The sequence below is a fragment of the Pseudochaenichthys georgianus genome, chromosome 3 (genome assembly GCF_902827115.2).
Source record: "Pseudochaenichthys georgianus chromosome 3, fPseGeo1.2, whole genome shotgun sequence".
Lineage (NCBI taxonomy): Eukaryota > Metazoa > Chordata > Actinopteri > Perciformes > Channichthyidae > Pseudochaenichthys > Pseudochaenichthys georgianus.
The window spans coordinates 40,196,151-40,223,991 of record NC_047505.1 but is presented as its reverse complement, the minus strand read 5'-3'; the positions used below and the strand labels follow the sequence as shown (position 1 = coordinate 40,223,991).

The 27,841-nt window shown below is 41.9% G+C and overlaps 2 protein-coding genes across 3 annotated transcripts in view; both read left to right on the top strand.

Moving 5' to 3' along the window:
• The window catches only part of hipk3b (homeodomain interacting protein kinase 3b), a 41,921-nt gene extending 24,902 nt beyond the window's left edge, over positions 1 to 17,019 (top strand). The window contains exons 3-16 of one of the 2 annotated variants that reach the window (XM_034074952.2): positions 75 to 198; positions 5,046 to 5,165; positions 5,386 to 5,472; positions 5,960 to 6,144; positions 6,231 to 6,381; positions 7,647 to 7,770; positions 7,855 to 7,976; positions 8,178 to 8,302; positions 8,615 to 8,791; positions 8,877 to 9,191; positions 9,286 to 9,432; positions 9,549 to 9,814; positions 11,387 to 11,526; positions 12,289 to 17,019. In XM_034074952.2, the coding sequence (XP_033930843.1) occupies positions 75 to 198; positions 5,046 to 5,165; positions 5,386 to 5,472; positions 5,960 to 6,144; positions 6,231 to 6,381; positions 7,647 to 7,770; positions 7,855 to 7,976; positions 8,178 to 8,302; positions 8,615 to 8,791; positions 8,877 to 9,191; positions 9,286 to 9,432; positions 9,549 to 9,814; positions 11,387 to 11,526; positions 12,289 to 12,759 (2,554 nt within the window). In that variant the 3' untranslated portion in view covers positions 12,760 to 17,019. Of the gene's footprint in view, positions 1 to 74; positions 199 to 5,045; positions 5,166 to 5,385; positions 5,473 to 5,959; positions 6,145 to 6,230; positions 6,382 to 7,646; positions 7,771 to 7,854; positions 7,977 to 8,177; positions 8,303 to 8,614; positions 8,801 to 8,876; positions 9,192 to 9,285; positions 9,433 to 9,548; positions 9,815 to 11,386; positions 11,527 to 12,288 lie in introns of both variants that reach the window. The other variant, XM_034074943.2, reaches the window with a different exon arrangement.
• A 927-nt stretch (positions 17,020 to 17,946) lies between these two features.
• Positions 17,947 to 27,841, top strand: part of kiaa1549lb (KIAA1549-like b) — a 68,135-nt gene continuing 58,240 nt past the window's right edge. Inside the window, 1 exon segment of the mRNA XM_034074932.1 lies at positions 17,947 to 18,639. Coding sequence (XP_033930823.1) covers positions 18,420 to 18,639 — 220 coding nt within the window. The 5' untranslated portion in view covers positions 17,947 to 18,419.

Below are 27,841 nucleotides of genomic sequence, written 5' to 3'. Positions count from 1 at the left end.
TATTTATTTTCAAATAACCTGTATATAATTGTGTCACATCAGACTAACAGTTGTGTGTTTTGTCTGTTCCACAGGGCTCCAGAGATTATTTTGGGATTGCCGTTTAGTGAAGCCATAGACATGTGGTCCCTCGGCTGTGTGGTAGCTGAACTTTTTCTGGGCTGGCCCCTTTACCCCGGGGCCCTGGAGTACGACCAGGTAAACTACCATCTCACCATCTCTTACATTTTACCTGCCGTTGGCTCTTATTTGATCACTTTTTGGAGAGTTATTAATCCCCTAGAATGCTGCCTGCTATCCTCCATTTTCTGTTCTGTTTTCAATTTATCCCAGCACCTCCTCCTTATAGATCCAGTGTCTATGAGTCAGTCTTTCCTCTGTACCATTTGCACATGGAAACTGGTTTCCTCTGGCACAGCAGGCCTTGCCTCCATTTATAGGTTTTATACTTTCTTAAGCCTTTTCTCCAATAGGTCAGCCCCCTATCCTTACACTGCCCAAGTATCGTTACACCCTCTGTTTCCACGCAACCACATATTTTCCTGGTCTCTTCTCTGACTTTCTTTTCTTTTTTCTTTTGCCTCCTTCTTTTCATTAAACCCTACTTTTCCCAATCAAGACACTCACACAGGAATGGCTTCAGTGTGTTTGTTTCTGTGTTTGCATGCAATCCAGCTTGTTATTGCAGACTTGCCTTCAGGGTACTCATTCAGACATGGCTCCCAACGTGGGAGTTTGCAGGATGACCACTTTAGTCTAAATCCCCCAAAAGACCTGCCTTGAAAGATTTAGTTTAGAAGAGAAGCTAACACTGCCTTAAAAAGGCAGAGAGTGGGATTCAGCAGCTAAGTTTATGACCGATGGCTCGAAGCTAAGACAAGAATGCAACATTGTCATAGGGTGTACAGCTGGAAAAATCTGTTATTTTAATCTGTGTGAGATCTACGTCTAATACAATTTTTAAGGGCGCTGAAGAGATTTTCTGTATGAGCAAGAAAGGGACAGGAAGAAGAGTGCACTTGAGGTTTAGGGAAAGAAACACTTTTTAGCCTAACTACCCCACAGGAAGAAGGACAGTGATGGACTGTTTGAATGAAGAAAGAGACATGTGACTTACAGTAGCAAATTATTGCAGTATTTACGGCTTCCCTTGTGACGTACATACCCCGAGGATTGCATCTGCTGGCATCTGTGACGGTGAGCAGAAAGGCACATCATTGTGATTGATGGTATGTCTATTAGGAGCTGCCGTCTGCCCAAGCAGAGACCTGACAGTGTCTTCCCAGGACTAGACTGATCTGGGCTTATGTTGAGCTGCTCTCCCCTGCCGGAGCCCGATCTACTCAAAGCCTTCCAGCACCGCCTGGGTCAGATCCTGCTGTGTCCCATGCAGCACTCTAGATTACAGCAATCTGCCCCGCTGCACACTGCAGTCACACCAAAGTATTTTTATGGCCAGGCATCATTTTTCACTCTTCCCAGGACTGAGACAGGAGAGATAACTCAACACTACCGAAAAAGATTTGACTTGAGCGCTGCACCTCCACTCTGAATATGATGAATCTGTTTTTGCAGCAGCCAAAACAGACTTTGCATGTCGCAAAGTTTCATATTTTCTTCTTCCTCCTCTATTTTGTAAGGGACTGCTTTGAGCAGATGGTTGTTAGACTGATCAGATAAGGATATCATCCTGCTGTACTTTAAATGGGGAACTGAATTTGAATTAAAATACACTGTAAAACACAAGTGGTGGATTGTGGTGCAGGGCATTAGTAATCTAAAGGGAAAAGTAGTTTGTGGCATTACGTTTCAGCTCGCTGCATCGTGCACCGCTCATGTTACTGTCTATTGTTGCCTGCTGATTAAAATACCTGCAGTGGGTCTTAGGCTCTGGATGTTCTCTGGGATGACTGAACTTAAAACCCTTGCCCATTTTAGCAGAATGGTAGTGTAGTAAAGTCACGAGCACATCCTGGAGAGGCCTTGTTTTTGCCCCTGTGCCTCTAAGAAATAGAACAGAAAACAAATGTGTCTCTTTGCCCTGCGGCCCATTGGCCCACACAGGGTTCTCAGGTTGATCATGGACATTTGTAAAAAAGCAGTCTGTTCAGGAGCATAGGTCTAATACGAAACATGAAGTTCTTATCTTGATGTTTTCTGGATGCCATACTAAAGCAAAGCACATGCACATATAGATGAAGTAAGATCACTACTAGTTGTTGTTTTTAAAGCCTTTTATAGAAATGGTATAGCGTGAAGAAGAAAAACTCATACTTCCACCAATCCTCACATTAAATCACAGCTCTATCGGTGGCAACACTTGATGACGTAGGATTACTCTCAAAGGTGCAATGATTACGCAGAAGCAAACCACATCCCCTTTCTGTTCAAACCTTTTTTTCTGTCGTGTTCACGCTTAACAAACAAAAAATAGATGCTCCAATTTTACTTGATGTAAGGACATCTTTGATTTTCTAGGATCCAAAGCAGAATGTTTGGTGCTTCTTCTGCAATCATTAGTTGACTCCCACAAGTAAAGCCAGAGTTGTCATGACTTCAAAAGGTTGAGGACAGGAATATTCCTAAACTGGCACTCCATGTGCTTTCATTCCGATATAAATATATTACCGATATTCAAAATAGAAGCTTGTACATTTTTAGCGCCTAAAATAAATAACCAACTGACTGTCGTCAGTAAACAGCTCGGCAGCTGCCTGCTGGCGTGAGGTGCCATCCAGGGGCCACAGGGTGATCTGGCTGGGGCGGAGAGTTGCTGCCACCCCCCCTCTCCCCCTTTTCTTCTTATCTTTCTGCAGGGGGTCTTGTTCCATACCACACAGCATACTGTATTTATAACTCCTGCTCCTTCCCGTCCTTACCTCATCACCCAGTCACACCATGTTTTGCTACAGCACGAGGCGTCTCACTCCTTTGAAGTGACGAACCTCGCGACTCAGCCAGTGTCTTATGAGTGTCTATGATTAGCCCAAGGTGCTGTAGTCTTGGCTATGACTTCATTACCCATATTGTTGTTGTTTTTAAACCTTTCTTCAGGCCCTCTTTACACTCACTTTGTCTTGCTATCTCAAGCACAGTACAAGTAGTGCAACCATTGGGGTCAGTGCACACTATGGCAGACCAAAGTTTTTGCACGCCTCCTCTTTTTCCTCTTTTCTCCGGGGCTTGGCCTAGCTTGCAACTTGGGCGATGTGTTAGGATAAGAGGATGTAGGCAGAGTCAGTGGAAGCTAAAGGGATTTGCGATAGTGGGGGTTGAACGTTGCAAGTCTCTCGAAAGAATGTCCCTGTTTGTTAGTGGGTGCAAACTACTATAATCTAAATGTGGAAGAGATTCATTGTGCATCAGGGAAGGGATGGTGCATTATCCTAAGCTGAGATGTACTTTAATTTATTGCAGTGACAGAGCAATATCATTGAAATGCATATTTTATGGAGTGTATGGTTATCTCAACTGCCATCAAATAAATGCTGCCTTCCTGTCTGCTCTGCAGCAGGCCCGGGCTCGCTGGATAGTTGTTTAGTGGAGCCGTGGCTGTGCACCAGTGATCTCACTGGTTTGTGAGATCTCTGCAGTGACTCGCCTTCCAGGAAAAACAAGGGTTTTCCCATCACAAGAATGTTCCACCCACACACACTGGCTGTGTTGTTTTCTTGTGTCTGGTTCTGTTTATGTGACGTTCCCGAATAGCACAGCTACATTATGGACATGAAAGGAGGGTCATTTAGTCGGGGTACTTTCAGGGTAAGGAGTTGTCGCTTATCAAAAGTGAATGTGAAAGACAAAACATTTGAGAGATTTTTGGTTGATGTAACCTAATCAGTATGTTTTGGAAGATGACTAAATGAAAGCACAAATGTCCCCAAAGGGAGACGTGGACGGTGACACAATGTGTTTTATGATACTTGGAGCTCTTAGTGTGGCTTGAGTTAAGCCAGGGGCTGTCTAGCATCCTATTCAAAGCTCTAAGCAGATGAGATAACATTCATCATGCATTGGTTGATCATTAACTCGCCCATAGACGTGTCCCACCCGCATAAGCAGTGATTGCAGGATTTGCACCCCAGCAACAGACTTACAAAAGCCAAAAGCTCGAGCATCACATTTGCCTGGAGCAGCAACTTGAAGAATAACACGTGATGAGCTTCCAACAGAAACATTCTTACGGTCTGTTTTTCACTTTTTAAATGTGAGTTTTGTCATGGAACTCACACATAGAAACGTTTTTATTATTGTTTGCAGGCAGCAGGGTGGGAACTTTATATAAGTGAAGTAAAGGTGTGAGGAATAATTAGTTTGCCTTTCTTCTAAATTGGTGTTTTTTCAAAGGGAAAGGATTAGCGAGATCTCCTTCACGATCCTCTCTGTTCTCCCCATGCCTGGCTCTCGCTGTCAACGCTGAATCTCTAATGGTTGTTGTCCTTTGCACATGCGTGTGATTGACGTCAGCCGGGCTTCTCACTGCTCTCCTATCATAGACCTGCGTGTCACACTCTCGCCCAGCAGCATCTGACTGACGAGCATCATTACGCAGCCAAGCATTTGGCAATGAGACTGAAGGAACCTTATTATCAAGGTTTACATGAAAACACCATGACACCTTACAGAGATAAACACAAGCTGCACTCTCACTTGGGTCGAACCATTTGTCAGGAATGGGCCATCTTCAAGGTCTCTGCAGCTGTCCCCGTTATGTACATGTCCACTGTAACTTTAACTCTGAGGGATGTGATGGTGTGACGTCAGTATCCATTACCTTGTAAATGATCAGAACATAAAAGAGTGTGTTAGTATTAAGTTCTCGGGTGACCTTTTGGTTTCAGAGTGGGGATGATAGATACATCGACAAACAGTGAAAATACCCACCTTTGTTTAATAATGTTCATAATTTAATATAAATAGTATTGGAATGCTTTCTTGATTCCTCAAACACACCAATGAAAAATATATTTGATTTCAGCGATGAGATGTATTTATTCCTTTGTTTATTCCTTTGTTTCCCTTGCTATTCTCCCTATGTCAAACAGATTCGCTACATTTCGCAGACACAAGGTTTGCCAGGGGAACATTTACTGAGTGTGGGGACAAAGACATCACGGTTCTTTTGCAGAGAGTCTGACTCAACCTATGCGGCACGGAGACTAAAGGTGAGGATTATTTACACCCCTGCAGCACCCTATGCCTTCGTAGCTTGTTGCCACTTATTGAAAACAACTAACCTCTACCCTTGTTTTGTTTCACTAAAAGCTGATTGTAAAAAATCATAGGTCGGCTTACTCCGTCAACAGATATGTTCTGACTCAGCATGTCAACTGCTTTGCTATATTTAGTTTTTGCTGCCCCACTAAACATGTTCTTTTTCTGTAGTCAACAGATGAGCATGAGACGGAGACGGGAATGAAATCAAAGGAGGCCAGGAAGTACATCTTCAGCTGTTTGGATGACATAGCGCATGTATGTTCAGCTGCCATCACCACAATGTACCGAACAGAACTTCAGAGGAAGTTCAACATCAATTGCTGAGAGAAAACCGGCTACGGAGTGTTTCCCAGAGGAAGTACACCCACAGCTGGATGAACACAATACACATATCATTACTGGGAAATTAAAGATCACCTCTGAGCTCAACTTCCCTTCTGATAAATGCTAAACCCACTTTCACTTACTGGTCTTTGTAAAAAGACAGCACATGGAAATTCCCCAGTCGACCATCAATGCTCGTTTAGGTCGGTTATTTTAGAAGTCAGACGAGATTCTTGAGAATTCATGTTCATGACAAATTGTTTATCATTCTGAAACATGGGTCTCATATCAAAACAATCACTGATACATCATACACAGTGCCATTTTACATTGGACCTTACCTCTTTTTCTTTGAGTACGTTATTCTGTTTAAGAACAGTGATTCTAGCCAACAGTTTAACAGTAAAGTGTTTTCCAGGTGAACTTGGTGATGAATCTGGAAGGTAGTGACTTGTTGGTGGAGAAGGCAGACCGTAGGGAGTTTGTGGGCCTGCTGAAGAAGATGTTGTTGATCGATGCAGAAGAGAGGATCTCCCCCGCTGAGGCTCTCAGCCACCCCTTTGTGACAATGCAACACCTGCTCGACTTTCCCCATAGCAACCAGTAAGTCCAATAAGCCTCAGATTTTGGGACATGGTGTCATTTTGACCTTCCTACCTAACTCGAAGTCCCTCTCTGTCTTTCTGTAGCGTGAAGTCATGTTTCCACATCATGGATGTTTGCTGGACTCGCCCCAGTGCGTATGAGGCGGTCAACAGAAATAAAGTTCCTTTCATCAGACCTGTGACCACAACCGCTGCTGCCTCTGTCAACCACCCATTCAGCAATATTCACACTCAAGTAAATCCAGGATGTTGTTTAATTACAATCTGCCGTTTCATTTGATGTGTGTTGGCGGTGTTATTACACTTACTACAGGGAATAAAAGCATTACATATATTACACTGATTATACATTGTTTTAACACATTTTACAATCACTAGATTATATATAGACAGATGGTGTGGGTCACTGACGACATGCAATGTGTTGTTCTGTTCATCTGCTCCTGTGAAGACTGATCATGTAGACAATTTTCTCGCCTTTATTGCTTGCGTGTATGCCGACTCACCCATCTTATTGCGTCCTAGCAGTGCTGTCATGGCAACAAAATCACGTCATGTTTCTGAGGTCATGGCAACGGTGCAAATAACTGTTGTTGCTGATGAAAAACAGGAGCGGACCCTGTTTTTGTAATGTAAAACGATGCTTATTGAAAAGCATTTATTGAGAAGATGATACTTGGAAAGATGACCAATTGTGACAGAATAATGGTGACTGCATGTGTTTCATCAGTACACACATACAGATACTATTAGACAGCTCCTTCATTCCTAGAATCAAAAGCTGATGACAAAAAAACTGGTCTAATTCTTTTCACTATAAAAGTGTTCGGCTATGTTTCCATGGAGCAGTAAATGTTTCCTCTTATCTTCCTCAAGAGAATTCAACAAGAAATGTGGAGGCTTTTTTAGTATTATCCTGTGAAAGGCTGCTTTGTGTTTACTATCATGTGTATGGGGGTTGGGCTACATGCAGGAGCTGTGGCAGAACAATGTAGGCCTAGTTCTCGTTATTCAATAAATGTGATTATAGCCAGGCACAAGAGCAGTGAGGCAGAGGCACATGCTTAACGGTTCTTTGTCCAGCCCTCAGGCCTGTCAGAGTATGTTCAACATTTCCTAGCGACCTTTTAGTTATCAACCTTTAAAAAACAATCTAACCTTGTGATCCTGGATAAAGTGGTTAATCTGTTTATGAACGGGCTCATACACAAATCTATCCAATCATATGCAATATGCCTCTGTACTATATCCGCCATGTGTTGGAGGTGACAATGTTAAGCTACCATAGGTTTGCCAAGTAAGCCACTTTTCACCCGAAAAGCCACGGTTATACGTAAAGTTGACTGACCAACCCATGAAGCGCTCTCAGTAGAAGACAGACCCTTGGGCTCTGTCAGGCTGAGATGCAGGTCACACTTGGCAGATGTGTCACCACCTACTGGCGCTTTGATGCTATTGTTGATCATTGCATCCCAGTCATATAACATTTGTCTTTTTTAGGGATTAGCCCCATCAGCCACGTCAGTAATGCACCCTGGGATACCACTGCAGACCGGGAATGGTCAGTTTGGATGCAATGACTCATTTCAGCAGGCTCTGATTCTATGTCCCCCAACCATACAAGGTAGGCGGTTTATATCTTTAGTTCACACTTGTTTGTTATTATCTGTGGTGGTTAAACTACATTTCCTTTCCATTGTTCCTGCAGGTATCCCCACCAACACAGCTAAACCATCAGGCTACTCTGTTCGAATGGAGGCGTCTGTGCCTCCATTCACTCAAGCACCCCCCATCCAGCCCATGCAAATCAGACCCGGAGTCATCACACAGGTAAGGGGGTAGCGAGGATGGGATAATGGTAAAGGAGCTCAAAGAGGAAGGAACAGCATGGCTTTGTTAAGTGTAGATAATGTAGTTACATGGTTGTTACATTCATTATTTATCATTTAAAGTTAATTCAGAATGATCCAAAAACACGGTGCCTTTTTAATGTACTTGATGTTAATGCTTTGCTCCGTTTAACTTCAACAGGCCTGGCCCAGCCGTGCACAGCAGATCTTGCTGCCCACTTGGCAGCAGGTGACATCAGTACCCCCCCCACCAGCCACTTTGGCATCTGACTCTGTGGCGGGCTCACAAAGACTGGGTGACTGGGGGTAAGCAATTTGTTTGTCTGTAACTTCGTTTACATCACAATATAATTTGTTTGCACTATCCACATTCCTCCCTCTATATGTTCCTTATAATTAAAATATGTAATATGATCTAAAGCAATATGCTTTAGAGTTTCGCTACCTTTAGTTTCTATATGCAGCTTTGGGAATGGCAGTACTGCTCTGAGACAGCACGTCTGCTCCCTGAATATTAATGATCAATGAGTCATACATGTCCCTTGGGACCATTGACTGAGATCATTTAGTTGGTAATGGGGCTAAAGGCTTTCGCAATTTTCTGTTTCCTTAATGCAGGAAAGTGCATCCCCATGGTAACCATTACAGCTCCATGATTGCACACCCTCAGCCATTCTTAACCAACCAAATGACCATGTCCACCCACCACCACCACCAGCCAATCAACATAGGCATTGCACATGTGGTGTGGCCACAGCCAGCTGCCAACAAGAGAGCCAAGCCCTGTGTGAACAGGTACAACATGTGAGTTTTGCAAAACACACATTCATTCACTTCAAAGGGTTACTTCCTCTCTTAAATTGGCTTGTTTTTTTAACAGGGGAAGCAACTACTCCCAAAACACGAACGTCCAAAATGTAGCATGCCAGTCCCCAAAGATGGCCGATACAGCAAAGAATGTGCAGCAGGTAGAAGCGAGGTGCCCGGCAGAAGGGCGCACTGCTGAAGAGGAGCAAAGGACCAACAGGCGGGCGGGGGGGAACTTCTGTAAAGTGGAGCCAGACTGTGAGGAGCTCTCAGTTTCGCAGGAGCAGCGGCAGGCCATGGTGATCTCTGACCTCGCCAGCCCGACTGTTAGTGTCATCAGCATCAGCAGCGACGACGACGAGAGCGCACAAAGACACTCGATGGGGGAGTGAGTACTGACCATCATGTTACTTCTTACAATATTTCTAATTTAGCTTCTGAAATGTTGTATTATACTTATGATTGTGTCTGTCTGCACACAGGTGTAAGGGTAGTGCAGACTGTGAGGCGTGTCAGAGCACCGTCAGTATGGAGAGAGTGTGTTCCCTCAGCAGTCCTGACAGCACGCTCAGCACCAGCTCCTCCGCCTCAGCCCAGTCCAGCGCCTCCCCCTGCAAACACCCAAACAGGTACGGTCAATGCAACTCATTCAAACAAACATGTTTTTACTGGTTCTACATGAATGGCTGCACTCCTACAAACGACACGTCACTAACCTCCCTTGTGATTGGTTGCCTTGTCGCAGTATGTCCGATGACGAACAGGAGAGTGGTTGTGACACGGTGGACAGCTCGCCCACATCAGACGCCTCTGGCCATAGCAACAGTCCCTTCACACAGCGACGCATCATCGCCGACAGCAACCAGAACTGCGAGCCCCGTGTGGCGTGCATCGCCCCGGTGACAGAGCCCAGCAAGCCAGCAGTTCGTACTGTTGTGGTTCCTCCAATGAGAGTGCTGCAGAACAACAACAACTACTACCCTGCTGTCAGTGAAACATACGGCAACACAGGTACAACTGGATATATGATGGATCCATAACACAACTTCATTCACTATGATCCTTATTTAAGTCTGACTTAGTCCTGTCATGATAACTACCTTTTTTGGTAGTAAGTAATTGCAAGTAATTGCAATAAACAATATTTTTGTAATTTTAAGACCATTTTATGCCACTGATATAAGAGATTATAATATAATAGAATTGTAATGCCGCTTAAAAAGCTGTGAACCCTTAGTTCTTACATTTGAAAAAAAGATCAACAAATTCAAAAAAGATTAAGCTTAAATAAAATAAAAACGCATTAACAAAATAATAAAATGTACTCTGTTAGTGTTCGAGACTGATCTATTCTGACATGGAGCTGCCTAAAAATGTACATTAGGTTTCAGGCCTACATGCGGAAATGTGTGTTTTGTTAAAGTAAAAACGTCTGGAAGTGACTCCCTGGCCAGTGTGTTAGACCCAGGCTATCTCTACACCAAAAGGATCACATCGGTATAGCAGGTGACTGGGCACCTTTTCAGATGCACACTCAGGCTACGGTCTGATGGTGTTATCCCCTTACAAGACATGGAAGTGCATGAGCAGGTCATGCCAGCTGTCAGTCATCACTGCTGCTGTCTGCTCCACAGGTCACATGGCCTGGGATTACGTTGCCTTTGTAGGCCGCAGAGGTTCTCACAGGTGATTATGGGTGACCTGCCCTGAAGTATGGGCTTTAAACTCTGGAGTGCATATTTGTTTGCTGTCATCACTCCTTACTCTGGCTCCAGACTGTTTCTGAGTGCCCCTGTATCTGTGTGGATGTGCACTTTTTAAAGATACATAACACATGCGTAATTGCCCCACAATGGTAAAGGCCCCGGATATCAATATCTGGAGCTTGGATGTCAATCAGAGAACATGAAGACGTTTTCTGGCTGTCATGATCAAATACATGTTTGAATGTTTCTTCCTGGTGTTAAAGTAGCGTTACGCATGCTATATGGAGGCTTCATTAACGGCTGTGGACACCCCTATATTTCTCAGCAACTGAATACATTTTAAAGCCTGTTTATAGGTATTTTAAAGTTGAGGGTTCAACTATAAATATTTGATCAAATCCTACGGAGTCAGATCAGCTTTCCTTTCAAAGGAACCCCCCCACCAACCATGAATCTTTTGCAACTAAAGCCCCACATAAAAGGGCACAGCTTGCTATTTGAGTGCTACCAGGTGTATTTATAGCTGATGGTCTGACCCCACTATAAGCTCTATGAACAAGCTCAGTTACCAACTCCTCCCAGATCCCCACAAACACATCTATTTATTATCACCTAGATGATATTCAGAGGACAGGTGCCACTGTTTTTAAAGGTTTGGATGTGATCAAACACAGCTGAAAAATGTGATAAGCCTCCTGCCACAAGCGTTGACTTTGCTGCAGTTGTAGTTGGATCAAACCCCTGGTTGCTTCTTTTTCTGCCTTTTGCCTGCCCTTATTTACGCTGTGATAGAAATAGTGGGACACCAAATTGTCTGAATTAACGCATGTCATCTCTTTCTCTGCACATCCTTCTTCACATGACCTCCTGCCCTCAGTCTTAGAGTCGTCATGCCAGTCCAGAGGGCGAGGCCACCCTGGGCGCCAGCATCTCCACTCCACTCCCCTCCTCAACCGGCCGCAGAAGATCCCCCCTGCATTCCAGCCCCAGCAACAGCAGCCTATAGGCTTTGGGCAGGTCAGCACATGCACACACACACATGTATCACACATACACATGCATATACACAAAGGAACCTATACTTTTCACGTCTTAATAGATGAGGGTTGTTGGCTTTAGATCGACATTGGGAAAACCAAACAAGTAGAACAGACAGTATAAGCATCTGTATGGCCAAAAGATTTATTTTATTTTCACAAGAATAACTTTCTAATAAGTGGCAGAGGTAATGCTGTGGACAGGCTGTTCCAATAAACACAACTGCTAGTGGATGCTTGTAGAAAATACCTTTTTAATTAATTCAAGTCATTGTATCCTGCATCTACCCCTTTGTTCTGCAATGTGAAGAAGTTGGCAAACTGTACCTGCAATGCAATTACTTAAGTGCTTGTGACTACACTTTATACATTTAAGTGATAAAAGAGCACATTTGAATTGCAAATATTTGCTCTTGATAGCGTAGCAGCGTCGGAGAGCACACTTAATACTCTAAGTGGAACTAGATTCATCTGCCACAGTAGATTTGGTTGAGTAAGAAGGGTTTGTGTTTAGGGGCGGAGGGCATTTTATTCTAATACTGCTTTATTTAATGCATTTCTAATGAAACAACTAAATAGTAGAGCTCTGTAATGGTTTGAACAGTATGAGGATTGTTAACGACTGATAAAAGACGATATACAAATGTGGACAGACAGCAGCATCTAGTGGCTCTTAAAGAAAGCAAACGCATGTAAGTGATAAAGATGGTGATACTGATCAGCTGGATGCTCTCTCCTTCAGGTGCAGCATTTCGGTTCCTGCCACCAGGAATGGAATGGCAACTTTGCCCACCGGAGACCACAGGCCTATATCCCCCCCACCATGCATGGGCACACATTCACCCTGTCCCACAGCAGCCCAAACCACAATACGGGGCCCCACCCCCACCTTGGGGGCCACCCACACACCCAGCCCACCTTACTGTCTTACCCCCCGTCTGGCCCTCTGGTCACGGCTGCGCCCGTGGCCCACCTGCTGGCGTCCCCTGTAGCCTCCCGCTCCATCATGCAGCCCACCTACAGCATCTCCCACCCGGCAGGCATCGTGCATCAGGTCACTGTGGGTATCAACACCCGACTGCTGCCCTCCCCCACCTTGCACCCCCAGGGCCAATTCAAGCCTCTCTTCCCCCCGCACTCCTACATCGCCTCGCCCGCATACGCCAGTTTCCCCCTCAGTCCCACCAAAATCAACCAGTACCCCTACATGTGAGCGGGGCTGCCCAGGTACCCTGTATGCCACCCGAGGGCTAGGGTTATCTCAAACAACATGGTTTTCATTTCCAAAACCATGGCCCAACCACAAAGAGAGCAAGCTATTTTTTGAAACATGGAGACTTGGGTGTAATTGAACTTCAAGCTTTAAACAAAAAAAGGAAAAGAGTTCCAATGGTGGAGATGATTTGGGCAACAATTAAGAAGGAAACGATGTATGACTGATCGAATGAAAGAATGAATGAGTAGTAAACTCACACTTAATGTGTTTTGCACATTTGATATATATCTTTGCATTGGATCTTCTACGAATACTCCTCAAAACAGGTAAAATAATTGGGGTGGTGTTAAATAGTTAGACTTTGCACCCCTGATCCCAGCTATTTTTCTATATTGCCTTCTTACGTGTGCAAGACGCATCCATATTTGTAAAGCCATCCCAGTCTCTAGCTCTAGATCGACACAGATGCACACGTCGTCCACAGTGTATGTTGTACTGCGTTTGAAGTATTTGTACCTTTTCGGTGTCTTTTAGTGTTAGCAGTGTCAAGTCAATTAACCGATGATTTATATAGGGTTGTTCCTCACGCTGCATGTGGTCTTGCATGAGCAAAAATGTAAACGGAAAGAAGCATAGACGTTGCTCTCATTGTTTGTGTCACAAGACTCGCTGCATTGTATAACTGTCCCCAGCCATAGTGCCTTACATATTTGGGGTTTTTAATGTTACTACTTATATATGACTATACATGATTATTAATGTACTGGACTGCAGCACTTGAAATTCCAATCAGTCGATGCATCCTCTGTGTGAGTATATATATGCACACGTGTATATGTCCATGCATAGCCTGCATGGATGTGATGTATCGCGGATAGCGGTGCTTATCTTTCGGAGTCGGTGTGTATCTCGGTGTGTAGTGAGTTACCGTTCTGTTCTTACAAGAAGAGCAGCATGCTTTGCGAATGCTTACCGTTTCATTAAAACCGTTTTTCTCTTCGTTCTCCCTTTTCTCAAATGAACTAGTGTACAAAGTGCAAGTACTGAGTATTGCTTAATATTTGATAATCACTTTCTATTTAGTGAAACTATTATTACAAACAGTATTTGTACTGTTATTTGAAACTGCAATACAATCGAAATAGTCGTTGATTAGTTTTCTTTTTCGTCTTCGTATTTTCATTTTGAGTGTTTTCACTTTGTTGATTAGATGTTTAGAAGTGTGGTGGGCATGGCTTTGATTAGGTAAGGAAAAAATGCGAATGAATTCAAGGTATGGAATTTTCTAAGCCTGAGCAAACCATGCAGTATTTGATATACACGCGTCACATACTGTATATGGACATATATTATAGAGCTAGACTATCTAGTACAGATGCTTGATAAGGTGTGAGTTAATCGTGTGCAATTCGCTCATTTATGCATGTGTGACAGTTAACTTTCCCCTTTACATTATACCATTTGTTAATGGCTTGAGGCTTCTTGGTGTCAACTGCTTATTTTATACATTCCGTCAGGGAGGATATATACATATATATGATGGTAGCACCAGTCTATATATATATATATATAGCATATCTACATATATATATATATATATGCTGTGTGTGCATTTTATCTGTTCATTTGACTAGTTATGTGTGTGTTTCTTTGTTGTCTTTTATTTTCAAATGAAGTTGCTTGTGCAGCACCAAAGACTGTAATTCACTTCCTGAGCAAGGTAGCTATTCTGTTTGCATAAACCTCAAATATACTGTAGTCGTAAAGAATGGGGTTAAATTAAAACTAAAAAACTAAAAAATGTATTTAAAAAATCGGCAGAGGTTTTGTCTAGCTTTTTGGGCAATTAATAAGTCGTGTCATTTCTTTCTTGAATGTATCATAGATAAGCTGCTATATGATGATTGCCACTTCGATAGCTGTGAAATTAGGTGATTTCTCTGAGTTTAAACCTAGCGTTGCTATTTATGTATAGGTCCCTAATTATCTGAAATAGAAGTGGTTTTGATTTTTGTGTTTTGCGTTCATATTTGGAGTGTAATTGTAACTACTGTATTGCTGATGATGAACATTAGTTGCATTTGTTGTTTCTCGGGGTGTGTGTTTTGCATCAGTATTTTATCCTTATTAACCTTTCGGGCTCATCACTGCATATAAATGATGTATCTATGTAACTTAATTTTTGTATGTTTTCATATTGACGTTTTGTACACATCTAAAGCTGTAGCTTGCAGGATTGATTTAACTTTTTCATTGTGCTTATATATACTACCAGTATACTACCAGTACTCTTTTGCGTGTAACAGGAGCACTGTGAGATGCCAGAAGTAAATCCATTATGTTCATTGAAAAGCTTCTGTAATGTTTCCACAAACACACTCACCACTTAGCACTCATGCAGGTAGTAAGGTTTTGGGGTTCTGTGTCCAAAACATAAATTTAGCCCAATGTTTGTTCCAAAATAATGTTTTACAACTCGTTTCATTGATTTGAAATATGAATTGCAATGTTTTAACTGTTCAATGTTATATCTGGCTAGAATATCAGTTTCACACTTTGTTATTCTGCTATTCTAAACGGCCTTGTGTTCGGATCGCTCTCCCCTTTATGAGTGTCATATCAAAATGATGGTATGTCAATGCGAAACTGTGGCCATTGTTATACCGAAATGGAGACGGTGTGAGCAGCACTGTGTATGTGCCTTGAGCTTCAGAAAGTGAGAATTGAAGATGGTGACTCCTCACCTCTTACATGAGGAGGAAGGCATAGCATCCACTCATCCCATTACCATATAGAGTAGACAGTGTTTGAATGGCCACGCAACCAGGAATAAGAAACGGAACAAAAACCACATCCTCTGATCCGCTTGGAGACATGTGCATGATTGTGGCGCTCCTCTTGTTTCAGATGGCCGTCACCAAAGCCTCTCTGTGATAAAACACACATACACTTTGAATGACACTCAACGATCTTTGGATAGTCACTCTGGCTGAACAGCAGATGCAATACTTTACATTGTGCGGTCATTGCACCACCAAGTGTTCTTAGATCATCTCCATGCTTTACATTAGCTTGCATGCTCACCTGAGTTGCTTCACTTTGTCTGCCTCGAAACTGTCTGCTCCGAGCAGCTTTTCCATCGAACAAGTTATGGCAGAGCGGGGGTAACCAGAGCACAGTTAACAACACTGGCCTTTAAAAGCCGAAGAGCGTGCTTTATGTCCAGTCTTTTCTGGATGTTTGTTCTGTGTGGGGTCTGCTCTGCGAAGGAGATGTGGTTTCTCTGTACAGTCAGTCATGAGTGTAATACTCCACATGTAAACACTGACATCGATATGGTTGTATGTATTTTGATAGCTTTTTTTCTTACCTGTACGGTTTACTGATCATTATCCAGTATCGAATCTGGGAAAGAAAGCTTATGATGACGAGGCATGAACTTGGCAGATTAGTGCTTGAAATAGTTCCCCAATAATAAGCATGTGAAATGTGATCTGTGTGTTGATTCCTCCAAAGGTATTCACCAGCAATGCGCCTGCATAAACTCTCCCATACTTGTTAGAGAAAATAATGGATGCAAAAGGAGAGAAATATTGAAACTGTTTAGTTTTCCACACAATTGACACCTTGGATTTATGGATATGTTTTTTTTTGGAGGACTCATGTATAATTTAACAGATTCAACAGTCATTTGTCAAATGTTATGACTTTGATATCAGTAAACAAATCTTTTAGAGATGTTAATTCAGGGTCTGTATTGGTCTAAATGTACTACTGTGTTACTCTTTGATTTGATGAGATTTGTTTTGCTCAAGCTCTTATTTTTCTGGTCATCTGTATCAATTTCAGAGTTAATTCACGCTGCAAGTTATGGAATCATCTATTTAGGTTGCTTATCGAATAGACTTGATTATGAAATCTGAACTGTTACTGTAGATTTTTTTTGTGGCTTTGTTTATTCTTGTTTTGGTTTAATTTAGCTTTTTTATTTTGTGCTACACTAGTTTGCCATGTAGCAATTGCACTGTGCAATATTTACAGTATGAGGACTGGGAAAACTAACTCTATGGATGTGATGTCTCTTTACAGTTTGCGATAGTGTTTCCTCTAGTTCTCAGTGATTTAGGTGTGACCAAGCCTTCTCTACTTTGTCACATTAAGCGGGTTTTCCAGGTGACTCTTTTGGTGAGTGTCAAAAAAAGACGTTATGGTGTATTGTTAAGATTCACTTTGAATTAAAAAAATCTATTGATGCAGCTCTTTTTGACTTTTTTCCCCCCATTATTGTATTTATTAAGGTGATTCTCTGGTGCTGATTAGTAACTCTGTCACATCTTAGTGCAGTGGTTTTCAAACTCATTTGAACAAGAACAAAGGCAGGCGATTGTTTATTTGATGGTGTTTATTGTATTTTAAATTGTTAAACATTTGAGGATTAGTTGGCCAATCCATGTGTCTGTAGAATATTAGAAAAACATAATTAACACATCTTACATTTGAAATGACAGTACTGGCAGCTATTACAGATATAAAATAAGACAAGCAGAATATGAAACCTGGGAATATTGGTTAATTTAGCATGGTTCAATTACATATTAAGGATTCAGTGATCATCTAAATTATGTCAATCAAATAATAGATTTAATGAGCTAGTGTTTTTACTCGACAAAATAATGAATGGAAATATAATAGTTTCAAAGCTCATTATACCTTAGAAAATTCCATCTTCCGTTGGAGATTTCGCAATATAATCCAAAATAGCCGTTAAATCTACTTTATCGCAATATCTCAAATTACTCATATGTACGAGCACTTTACAGTTGACTGGATTACATGCCAACAGTATAAATATATATTTGTAATGTTTTTTTGTATTTTATATGGTAATAGCCTACACTATACAACATCTGTTGTTTGTGTTGTACTCTAGATCAATGGGCTTTGCATGATTTTCTATTTGCTTATATAATTTGTAGTAGGCTATAGTATATTATAGTATCTGGGTTACTGCTGCCATCTTGTGGCGGTACGGCAGTACTACAGCCTACAGTTTATTTGACTACATAATTTTCAGCTAGCTTTTTTTTGTAGCCCTTAGGACATTGTACTCATGCTACATAATATTTGTGGAACAAAGCAACATTGTAAATTCTCTGTTTTGAACATTAATCCACTTTACAAGCTGACATGTTGGTCACGGGGTCCCCCCAGCAGAGGTCGTCCTGCAGGCTGCTCGCGTTGACTTTCCCCCGACAATTAACAGCAGAGAGGCTAATTTGCTCAGTTTGACCAGGGGGGTGTTAGCCTTTATCAATGACCAAGCAGCGTCCATATCCTTTAAATGTGAGGCTAAACGTCACCGGAGCACAGCCACAGTCATATTATCCGTGTGGAGCAGGTCTGTATGAGTCAGTAAACCGACAACAGCTAAATGTCAAACCTTTGGCAAAGTGTGCGCGCCTCCCTGCGCCACTCGGTGATGATGGGTGGACCGAGCGCAGCGGAGCGATAGGGCGCGTTTCTTAATTTCCCTTCATCGCCGAGTGCCCCCTCCAGCCCTGGACACCACCGCGGGACCGATGTGTTTCCCGTCCACGCACGAGGATTGATCCAATGTATTATTTACGACTGAAACTTCAGCAACTTCTCCACTGGATATGGCTCCCGGTTTGAGCAGTGGGCGGACAGGTCATCCCGAAGTATTGGAAGCCCGGGGAGCCGATCCCGATGGGAGCTCGCCGCGGAGGAGGAATGCTGGAGGAGAGAGGAGGTGTTCGAGGACCGAGCGGCGAGCCGGAGCAGCGGGGATGCTTGCGAACTGTCTGCTATCTGTGGGGATGCTTTCACTTCTTGTCCGGTGCGCTTTGGCCGCAGAGGGTAAGCACAGCACCGAGCTATCTGCTCCAACAAAACACAGGCTGACGTGATGCATTCACCTCTGTCACATCTATATTCCAAAAACATCTATTGTGACGAGTTAAGGTATACGTTTGGGAGGGAAATGGGTCTTTTGTTTCACACAGGCAGCGTTTTGTAATCTGCACATGTATTGCTGCCGGGTGCACCATCCACATAGAGGCTGCAATGTGCATATGGCTGGATAGCTTGCTTTATCATTTTTAACAAAGACAAATGTAACGAGGTCCATACACCATTGCTCTTATGATTATATGACATGGAGAAGGCTGTTATTGCATTACATTTGCGCAGTACATCCATCTATCCATCCAAACAGCTATTATTCAGGGTTATTCCCCCCTACTGACCGCACTGACATGTTGTGTGAGACATTGTGCTGAATCTGGTCCATGCAGGGTTTGCTTGTATGCAATACACCTCCCTGTAGCCTAATCATCTTTCCACCTGACGCCAGACAACTCTTTTGTCTCATCAGATTGCACTGCACATACCTCTGCTTCTCCTCTGCAGCTGGACCCATTGTGAGCTTTCTCAACCCCAACTTTGTCTCTCTTCCCAACTTCACTGCCCCCTTGTTCTGTAATAGGCATTTCATGTTGGTTGCATTTCCATGTGAGAGGTTATTAGCCTTTGTGTTCCTATTGTGTGTAATGAGCTAAAGGGAGTTTTATCATGGGAATGCAATGCAGTCAGTGTTTCAGAGCATCTGGGTCAGCACTAATGACACACATACTGAGCCCACTGGAGGTCTGTGTGTCTCTGGCGGCATGAGAGGCAGCTGGAGTAAGGTTGGCCGACATAGCTTCCCTTCAAACATGAATGCTTAAAGAAAAGCTCGACTGCAAAAGACAGTCTGCATGTGCACTGATTTGGCTGCATTACCTTTTCCCCCCACATGTATCTTTGTACATTCCCTCAATGTAGATGGCTTTTAGAAACGGAACAAAACGAGGTTCTAGGCAAGACATAAGTGTGTGCATGTCCAACAGTAGCTCCATCACCTCCCTCCAGTCTGCACACTGATCTAGTGGCTGTAGTCTCACCTCTGCTGATGCACTGCTACAGTAGCAGTCTCCTCCTCCCTCCTCCCATATCCACCTCCTCCTCACAGTCAGCACATCCATTCTTAAATACAAGCCCAGCAGCAGCACCTGAGCTATATATTACATTATGTTGATTAAAGAGACATTACAGTGGCTTACTTTTATTATTCACTTACTTCAGATTTTAGGAAAACAAAACTGTGCACTTAGACTGTAGGGTTTTGTTTTAAATAAGAGGTCTACTGACAATGACAGTTGGGCTGTGCACAAATCTAGTATTGCAATATTTAGACTGTCACAATGAAAGGCTTGCATTTTAATATATTGCAATGTATTGTGCAAGGCAGCATATTATTTAAACCTACTTTTAAGGAGGTGACTGTTTACAATAGGCTGTCTCTTAATAATGTTAGAACAATGGAGGATGTACTCCTTACTCCAAAGGATACTCCAAAGGATTATCCTGGATTACTCCCGTCACAACGTGTATTTTTGTGTGTATCTAGTATGGCACCGGTTCTTAACTGAGCACACACAGACCTCTGCCTCATCTTTGAAATAAAATCTATATAGCTCAGTAATTATAAGAATGCTATTTTTAAGCTTTGGTTTATTCAAAATCTCCCCCTTTCATAGTTCCTATATGGATCTATAATGGGGAAACATTATTCAGTGAGATGCACCCATTCCGATGCACTACAGCAGTTTCTGCACACAGACTGCCCTTATTAAGTGGATCAGATATCGGCCATGATGTGACCGATACGCAAAGCTTGTTTCTTTTCCACGCCATTGTGAAATGATGCGTCTCCTCCATACATTGATTCAGTGACAGCGGGCCACTAATTAATGTTGTTAGTGCCACAGCTACCACTGGCCTCATATTACCTTACATACAAAAAGATTCCATTGGATCCGATGCAATGAGCCATACTACATTTTGAAAAGAAACAGCAGTTGTATTGAATTGATACTCAGCAATGACAATGAACATAGTGATGACCAGAACCTTCTCTCCGATATTAAACATACAACACAAAATGCCATAAGAGCAATTGCATTTCAGGTTGTTTTTGATATCCATCATATTGGACATCAGGGTGGCTTCGGGGTTAAAAAAATCCAACAATATGATTACCAGCTTAGACAATAAATCACAAGTGATCAATTATACATTTGGAAGTTGAAGTTTATACTACTCCTCCTTTATATCTCTTCACAATCTCATTACTATAACACCTGGCTTGAATTTCAATGTCATGGTTTACTGAATAAATCCCCAGTTGTTGTCAGCTAAATACCCTGAATCACAGCTTCCTCCTCATAATGCGTGAACCCGATACAATATGTGATTACTATAGAAACGACTTTCTGTTCAACATGAACCTTTCCCCCTCCATAACCCTTCAACATAGTGCAGAATGTAGTGTGGGGATCCTATGAAGCCTTTTCATTCAGTGAGATTGATCTTTAAAAAACTTGCACGATTTCTTATCTCATTTGTGGCTTTCTTATTAACACAGCTGGAGAAATGATGCTCAGCAGCAGCAGCTGGGGGACACCCAGAAGAGAAAGCTAAGCAAAGCCATCTTTGGTCTTTCCACAATCAAACAACTGTCTTCTGACATCAGCTGTGTTCACTCGTACTACCACAAACCTGCCCATTGCTTATGAGTACTGACATCTTGGTTTTGACAGGGGTTAACCTCATAGACCTTTCGCAGTATGAGAAGCTATCCCTGAACTGATGCCAGTCATCACTTTCTGCTTAGGAATTCATTGAAAAGAGAATTCACAGTAAAACTGAAAGCCATTTCCTCTTTGCAATTCAGTCTGGGGCTGTTAGCCCTTAAATAGCTGTTAACGTGCGTCAATCGAACGGTGAGCTACACATCACAGCCATTGCTGTTTGCCTTCTTGTTTTGTGTGGTTTAGTATCTTGCTGTTTTTTCCCCTGTGTCTAGATTTGCCTTTTAAGGGCTGTCACGATGGTTAATGTTAAAAGGACTTCCAGGAATTGGTTTTTAAAAACTGCAACATTGACTCACCCTTGGTCTGATGACCTGCCTGTCTGAGCTCTGGGTTTGCAGGACCACACAGGGGACACGATATCTGTTTATTTCCCTCGTTTCACCTCATTGCAGTGATTTAGCGTGCATCAGTTAATTATGTTGCGGGTAAAGCTTGTCAGGAGGGCTTAAGATGTATGTGCATGTGTGTGCACACGGTGGATAGATAGATGGTGTCTCCTCAGGTGGAGCTACAGCTGAGTCTTCGTTTGACTTGCACTCAGTCATGAAGCAAACATTTGTCTTTGTGAACAAAAATATCAAATAGAAAAGTCAATTTACAAAACCAGTGATAAAAAACAATGTTTATATTCTACTCACAGTCTTCCATCTGTTTTTTGTTAGCATGCTGTGGCGATGTTTTTAACAGAGAAACTGTGAGTGGTCTATTCAACATTAAGCAAGAACTTGAGTACGTGAAATGAAAATGCTAAAAGGGCAGTGTTTTATATAATTAAAATACATATTATTACTGGCAATCAGGAAAAGAGTAAAAGAACATTCATTGTTATCCATCCGCTGTATTTCAATCACAGATGTCTTTGTTTCTGTCAGATCTTATAGAAAGGCAAACGGTATGCAGTCCCTCACTGCAGAAAACAACAGCACTTCTACACACATAGATGTGACGATAGGACAGGCAAACAGGCTTCTAATTAGTATCTTGGACCATCTGCCTCGTATTATCCCTTGTATAGTTCAGTGCGATCAGGGAATATAATGTGTGTGTGTGTGTGTTTCCCTCCAGTATTTCTGTGTACCTTTGCGCCTCTCTGTACTTCCGTCAGTCTCTCTGTGTTTTGGCTCTTTGGTGCAGGTTGATGGTAGACAACCTTGGCTCTGCTCCTGCTTGAGAACGGACAGCAGGATGCCTGATTTATTGGGACACCACACTGCTCCTCACAAGGCCACCATTCATCACACCCCATCACACGGCACCAAGTCAACATTAAAGGCCGGATTCTCTGGGATATTTAGAAATGTCAGATTCTAAAGATTCTCTGTTACTGAAGACTGACCCTAATCATTTAGAAATAATTCACAACAACTTGATTTGTATGATGAATGAAGGACTGTAATTGTCCCAATTTGTAAGATTGCTGCTATGTCTAAATCCACTTGTGCAACCTTTAATACTAAAACGTTTAGCTATATCATGCAAACCTGAAAACCAACCTTAGCATAAATTGTGATATTAATATTTGACACAATTTACTCAGTGGCTTCCCTCTAGAGAAACATGTGTGGTATACTTAATCAATCTCAAGTGGTGCAAACATTTTGCATTATTATAAGAGTTTTTTCTTTATTTCTTACCCTTTTTACATTTTCACACTAATCGTTGGGTCAGGCTCAAAAAGCACTATGTTGGGCCTTTAAAACAATCTTTGGTCTTTTACATTGTTTTTCAAGTGTAATTTACATGATGCTGCTCTATAACCACACATCTAGGCTCTGGTAGCTTTTGTTTGAAGGACTGAAGATATTTTCTGTAGTTTCATGGAAGAAGTGAATTTAATGTAAATGAGGCTGAATCAGACCAGGATTTTGATCTTTGTGGTGAGGGAAAAAAAAAAAAACGATGGATAGATAGGGGAAGATGTTCCTCTTCACAGATGGGGTCATCAGTCACATTTAATAGTATCACTGACATTGTATTATATTTACTTTCCGTCTACTATTGTTGTAAAGTTAAACCTAGATGCTTAGGGTAGCTGTAGCCATTTTACACAGACGCCTCTTCGGACTGTGGCATTTTAGCTAATCCCTTTGAACTACTGAAGGAGGAAATGTGAGATCACTGACACATACAAAGGCATTTATTACACTGAGCCTTTAAAATGTTACATTCTTATAAGCTAGCAAACCGTGCACCCTGGCACACAAACAATTAGACAACACATAGGCCTACAAGCAGAAACAGTATTGTAGCAACTCCCTTTGTCTGTACATAAAATCAATTTGCTATATATACTCTGTATTTGGTTGCACTACCTTAAAAGGCAAGTGTCTTGGTGTGTAGCCTGCTAGCTATCCACAAGCTAACTTTGTCTACAGTTTGTGTTTAAACTAGGGCTGTCAAACGATTACAATTTTTAATCAGATTAATCACAGCTTAAAAATTAATTAATCATGATTAATCACCATTCGAACTATGTCCAAAATATGTCATTTATTTATGTATATTGTTGTGGGAATGGAAAGATAAATGAAAGAAGGCGGATATATCCATTTAACATACAGTATCTATGTTTATTATAACATTTTTCTGCGTGTCAAAATGAAAGACAACCCACACACACACACACCTATCAATCATCAAACCGTGGGGTCTTAATTCATTACGTGTTGATTTCTATCAACGGGGGAGTACTTCAGGAAAGTCGACAGAGGGGGGGGCGGCGGCGGCTAGTGGAGTACTTCGTGACCACAGAGTGTGAACGTTGTGATCAGCTGTTTTTGCGCAGTTCTCCAGTGAAGGGGGGGGGAGTCTCCCTCCGCAGCCGGTTGGCGTAGTTTTGGCACAAGTCCGTTGTACAGACCGACGTTAACAGCAGCCCTGTCTGTGCACACGGAGACCGACTCTGTCGTCCGGTGATCTAACCGCCTTCTGGAAAAGCTTCACAAGTACGTCGGTACGCAAATGCGCTTTGTGACACAAGTGACGGTACGCATTTCAGATTAGGCACATAGGCTACCCTGCGTACCAGTTATGTGCACCCCTGCACTACAGCAAAAGTATTCTCCGTCGGGACTTCCTGCAACAACACCACGCCGTTATCAAAGATGTTCTATTGAGAAGACGATCACTAAGTGACAAAAGTTTTCAAAACCGTGGCTACTGAAATCAATCTTACTAACTGCTGTCTGGGCAATTTACTCCGCGTGAGTTGGCAGACTTTATTTTGCTTACTTTAACATCATTTTTCATGGTGGGGCTAAGCCATTTCTTGGTATGGGTGTAGCCTACCCCAGCCATACCCTGGCGCTGCCACTAGTGGCACGTATGGGGCGGGCCATTCTGCACATGCGTTAAATGCGTTAAATATTTGTAACGCAATTAATTCAAAAAATTAATTACCGCCGCGATAATTTTGACAGCACTAGTTTAAACCATAGACTGTATATATAAAGGTTTAAACGTACAGTGGGTTCATATGAGCTTCTAGCTGCTGGAAACAGGGTTATAAAAGGTTTACTTTATCGAGGAATTTCTTCCAGGAAATAGTTAGCTGCTCACCATTAGCACGTATGGGGTCATTTCTGTCTTTCTTGGATCATATGTCCACAAGACAGTATAATCACATCTTCACTTTAGTTAAACCCAATCTATGTAATACCATTTCAGATCTACGTCCCGTCAAAATGCTTGCTCTTCTGTTTTGAGTTGATCTAGTCTTGTGTTGAACTTTGAGCATGTGTGTTCCTTGATTGAATCATTGTACATTGAAATTTGTGAGAGCTATTTTGACCGTTCGAATTCAAGAACGATAGAACTCCACTATAATTACAGTTTGGATGGTAAAAATACATTCAGCCACTGTGGTCATTTCAAATGATTTCAAGAAGTTTCACATCAGTAATTTCAGTAGAAACATAAATTGAACATTTTACCTGGGGAAAAGACGTTGCGGTGTAGAAAGATTGCTCGGACATGAATCGTTAAAATTGTCAGAATGCACTCGAAACATGCAGACTTTTTAAGGAAGGACTTTTTAGGATGGAAACATTTCCTGGAGTAAAAACTGTTTGTATTGTACTTTACTTTTACCCTTGCAAATTTGTTGAAAATATTTGTTGAAGCAGCCGATGATTATACGACTAGTCTCTATTAAAACTGTCCGATATCGATTTCATCCACATTAGGTTTTTGTAGATAATACACTTTGATTGCATGTACAGTATGGCAACATACAGTATATGGAATTACATTGACAGGCACAAAATGTCATGTTCTTTGCATTTGTCTAAAGTTAATTTGTTGTTTTAAAACTGAAAACAAATCAAAAATAGATAAGGAGTAAAAGGCTGTGTAGAGCTTCAGAGTTAGTTAATAGTCTTTCTCTGCGAACAACCTCTTTTTACATTATATGCAGTCAACATTTATATAGAAAATGTTCAATGAATGGTCTATTGTTATCTGTGACCCCGTTTTTCAATGTGAGAATTCTCATGAACGCATCTATCAAAGCACTTTTTTATATTGTCATGTAAATGTGAGTACTTCTTTTGTGTGCTCTAATTGGATTGTATAGGAATTTGGACTAGGCCGGGATAATTCATCCTCTCGTGACTGACAATCGCGCCATGATAAAAGGTTGAGTTTTGAGTCACGTGTGAGGAGTAATTTTACCATCTAGTTCATCATTACAGTATACATGTGATATTACAATTTCCTGCCACATACCCATATTTCAATTGCAGAGAAATATTCAATATTATAAAATGTCAAAGGTTTTTGAAAAGATACCTTTCATAACAACCAACAACATCAGGTGCGTCAGTCTTGGACGTTGCTCACAACTTACTCAGCACATGCAGTGTCCCCGGCCCCAGGCACAGAGAGGTTGTTTTTAGTATGTTATGTCTCTGAAACATCTCCGTTCCCCTCTCAGTCTTTATAGAGAGGCTTTTGACTTTAAATCCCTGTGACATCACAGATGCGGGGGCTCGCTCTGTGATTTCTAGCTTTAGTGAAGCAGGTTTAGAGTGGATGACAGCGTCAGTGAAGCATCAAGAGTACTCAAGCTGAACTCGGAGAGCATTACTGGTAATGATCAACAGTTTTTAAACCCTATCTTATTCATCAGTAATCAAGCTGTCTTAGGACTTCGATGATTTTATATTGACAGAATGTAGTACAGGCAGATTTGAGTGCTTTAACTAGTATTACATTTGGAAGTAATTAAAATGATTGCACACATGTAAGACAAATATCTTGTACCAGTATAGATGCAGTCTGCATGGCATATTTTTCCAGAGCTTAATAGAGTACTATTAGTTGAGATCGAATCATTGTGCACTGTGCATAACATGTCTAAATAAACCATTCTACATGATGTTTGCTCAATCTAAAATAGTTTGTATATATGAGTATATGTATTCAAAATGTGTCCGGTCATTTTGAAGATTTTTAGGACAATTCAATCTACCCTTCCTGACACAACAAGCTACCCCCCCTAGGTCCACATCATTATGGTCATCCTCATCTGAGTCAGTCAGCTGTGCAGCAGGCTCTTCCTCACTGTGTTGGTTGGCGCAGGTGTGTAGTTTGCAGAGGGTCAATCAGTTCATTTGTCACCTGAAATGATTCTTAGTAAAATGCAATCCTGTCAGCTCCTTCAACCTGTGCACGATTCACCCTGAAGCAGAGTATGGCCGCCAGATCAGCACACAGAATAAGATTCACTCTATTGAATGCCTCCTTTTTCTGGCGATCCAGGATCGTGCCACGTCTCTGTGAAGACCTCGGTGCTTAACATCACTCTGCAAACCAACGCAGGCATTAAGGCCGCCCAGCTCCTTTATAACCTCTGCACAGTGACCAGCAAGATGCTCAGCAGAGAGGATCCATTACGCACACGCACACGCACACGCACACGCACACACTGCACTCAGTTTTCTGCACATTGATAAATCCATACTGTGAAGCATTTGTTTGATTTATGCCTTCACTTTAGTGCACTGAAGTAACCCCTTAAGTCGTACATGCAGATGCGCTGCTGCCCCCCAGGCCAATTCATTACTGGGATAATCCGAGTGTGTGGGTGGCTCTGCTGCTGCTACAGAGCTAACCTTTTACACACAAACAAAGCCTTTACACATCCTCCAACTCCTCCCTAAATGTCTATGCAAGGTTCAGAGTTTGGAGACCTTATTAGTTTATCGTCACAAGTGCGTATACATGTGTCAATGCTATTTGTGTCAAAAGATTATACTCTCTGCACTTTGTAACCTGCTACAGAAAGGAAGCATTCCTTTTTTCACATTGCTTTTTAAATGTATTATGTAGCTCCTAAATTGGATGTTCAATTGGTCTAAACAAGT